General features: G+C 43.3%; 1 protein-coding gene across 1 annotated transcript; it reads right to left on the bottom strand.

The window, feature by feature from the left end:
* Positions 1-215: 215 nt before the first annotated feature.
* LOC103604118 (neuropeptide Y receptor type 6-like) lies at positions 216-1333 on the bottom strand. The gene is given in 3 exon segments (XM_008588707.1): positions 216-473; positions 475-1099; positions 1101-1333. Coding segments are annotated over 3 exon segments (1116 nt in total).
* Between the last annotated feature and the right edge of the window lie 997 nt (positions 1334-2330).

Raw genomic sequence — 2330 nt, 5'->3', positions numbered from 1 at the left:
GAAAAGGGGTGGTGTGTATCTTTTGATGTATTTGTGTGTGTTGTAGAGTGTGTTGGATGGATATATGAGACAGACAGGCTTAGACTACAGCAAAACTGGGTATAAAGTTGCTATTTTTTGGTACCGTCTTTTTCTTTCTGCATCTTGTCCTATTCCCAGTCATTACCTTTCTATCTTCCGTTGAAGAAGGGCTTTAGCATTAAGTGTATCAATTTTTATGTATCTGTTGGGATATGAGCCAATCTTAAAGAGTCCTTGGATTCATCTGTGTGCATAGTGGAGATGGCGGTATTTTCATATCTTTTCTGAGTTGGAAAACACCAGCAGTAGTGAATAAGCATCACCAGGTCCTTCTGGAACTTTTTGTTGAGAAAGCCATAAAAGAGAGGGTTTATACATGTAGAAACCATAGCATCCAAGTGGCAAACTACAAATATCAGGTCATGGTGGCAGCTCATCAGCACCTCATGATAACCAGTCAAAGATAACATCGAAGATGTTCAAGGGCAGCCAGCAGGCTCCAAAGGTCACCACAATGGAAATCAACATTGTGTTAATCCTCTTGTTCTCACTGAGCCGGCTCTCATTTTTGCTCTGCCTGTCTACGTTTCCATTTTTCCTACGGAGGCAGATAACAATCTTCAGGTGGCAGATGAGGATGAAGCCCAGAGGGACAAAATACTGGACCATAAACAGGGAGGTGGTAAAGAAGAGCTGGTTCATTTTGGAGGGCCAGTTCTCTACACAAGCCACCTGGTGAGCATCGAAATCAGTGGGGAGAGAGAGGTTGCGGAAGGGCTCATCAGTGAGGTGGTAGGACAGGAAGAAGGGAATAGACAACAGAAGAGAAAATAGCCAAATCAGTGTGATGCTCCAGTAGGCAAGAGATACACTGGGCTTCCAGCCACAGGGGTTTACAATCAGCTGAGATCTTTCAACAGCAATTAAAACAAGTGAGAATATGGACATGGAGATGGAGTCACTCTGCACATAGGAGGTGAGTTTGCAAATGGTATCCCCAAATATCCAGTTGTCCATCAGAGTGCAGATGACAGTAAAAGGGATGCACATGACACACTCCAAGATGTCAGAGAGAGAGATTGGCAATCAGTATGTTGGTGACATTCAGAGCTTCCCTCTGCTTCTTAAAGATGATGATGATGAGAGAGAGGTTTCCAAAAAGGCCCATGATTAAAACCACAGTATAGGCTATGAGTAATAGGAGTAAGGCTAGAGGAGGGGGTTGACAGGACTCAAAGTAGAAAAATGCAGAGTTGTTGCTCTTTGCACTGGTTTTATTAGATGCTGCTGGGTGGTTTGGAGAAACTTCCATTGTATCACACAATATTTATTGTAAGAAGAGATTTTCTAACCCTGCTTATGTTACATATAGGTGGAAATTTTGGCTATCAGTTCTTGGGAAGCAATTTGCTCTGAGGCTTACAGTGAGTGATTAGTAGAGTTTAATCTTCTCTGATCTCTGTGTTTGATGGAAACACATGGATGACTTGAGCACATTCTTGAGACCCTAAAAAAATTAAACAGAACCCAGAAAATTAATTAACCCAATTCTTAACAATTAATTCTTTTTTTTTTTTTTGTCTTTTTCGTGACCGGTAAGGGGATCGCAACCCTTGCTGTGGTGTCGCCCACACCGTGCTCAGCCAGTGAGCGCACCGGCCATTCCTATATAGGATCCGAACCCGCGGCGGGAGGGTTGCTTCGCTCCCAGCTCTGCACTCTCCCGAGTGCGCCACGGGCTCAGCCCTTAACAATTCTTAACACTGTGTATAATTCTATAGGTGGGACAATGTCCCTGTGAGTACATAGACAAATATCCAGAGAATCTGTCTGTATCCTTACCCTCCTCTCATCTCAGGGTGCTTTATTTGTCCCGTCAGTATAGTCTTTAGAACTAGGGAGGCAGGGAATGTGATAACATCCTGTTAAGTGCATAAGGCAGCCCAAATAACTGTTTCCATCCCCATCAACTTCTGTCTTTTTTTCTTTAGGGTCATCTGGGTATGTACCCACCTGTTCCAATGAACTATAAAAGCCATAAAGGTAGGGATTGTGCTGTGGAGGCCAGAGTACTATGTTTGCAGTTGAGTTCTGCTATAGTTTGACTGATGGTGTTCCCTCTAAAATTCATGTTGAAACTTAATCCCCAATAGAACAGTATTAAAAGGTGAGGCCTTTAGGAGGTGATTAGGCCATGAGGGCTCTGCTCTCATGAATGGATTAATGACTTATAAAAGGGCTTGAGGGGATATGTTCACCCATTCCATCCTTTCCACCATGTGAGGACACAGGGTTTATCCCCTCTGTAG

The sequence above is a fragment of the Galeopterus variegatus genome, unplaced genomic scaffold (assembly GCF_000696425.1).
Source record: "Galeopterus variegatus unplaced genomic scaffold, G_variegatus-3.0.2 Scaffold4980, whole genome shotgun sequence".
Taxonomy (NCBI): Eukaryota; Metazoa; Chordata; class Mammalia; order Dermoptera; family Cynocephalidae; genus Galeopterus; species Galeopterus variegatus.
Note: the sequence above shows the minus strand (reverse complement) of the source record. Positions and strands in the feature narration are given on the sequence as shown.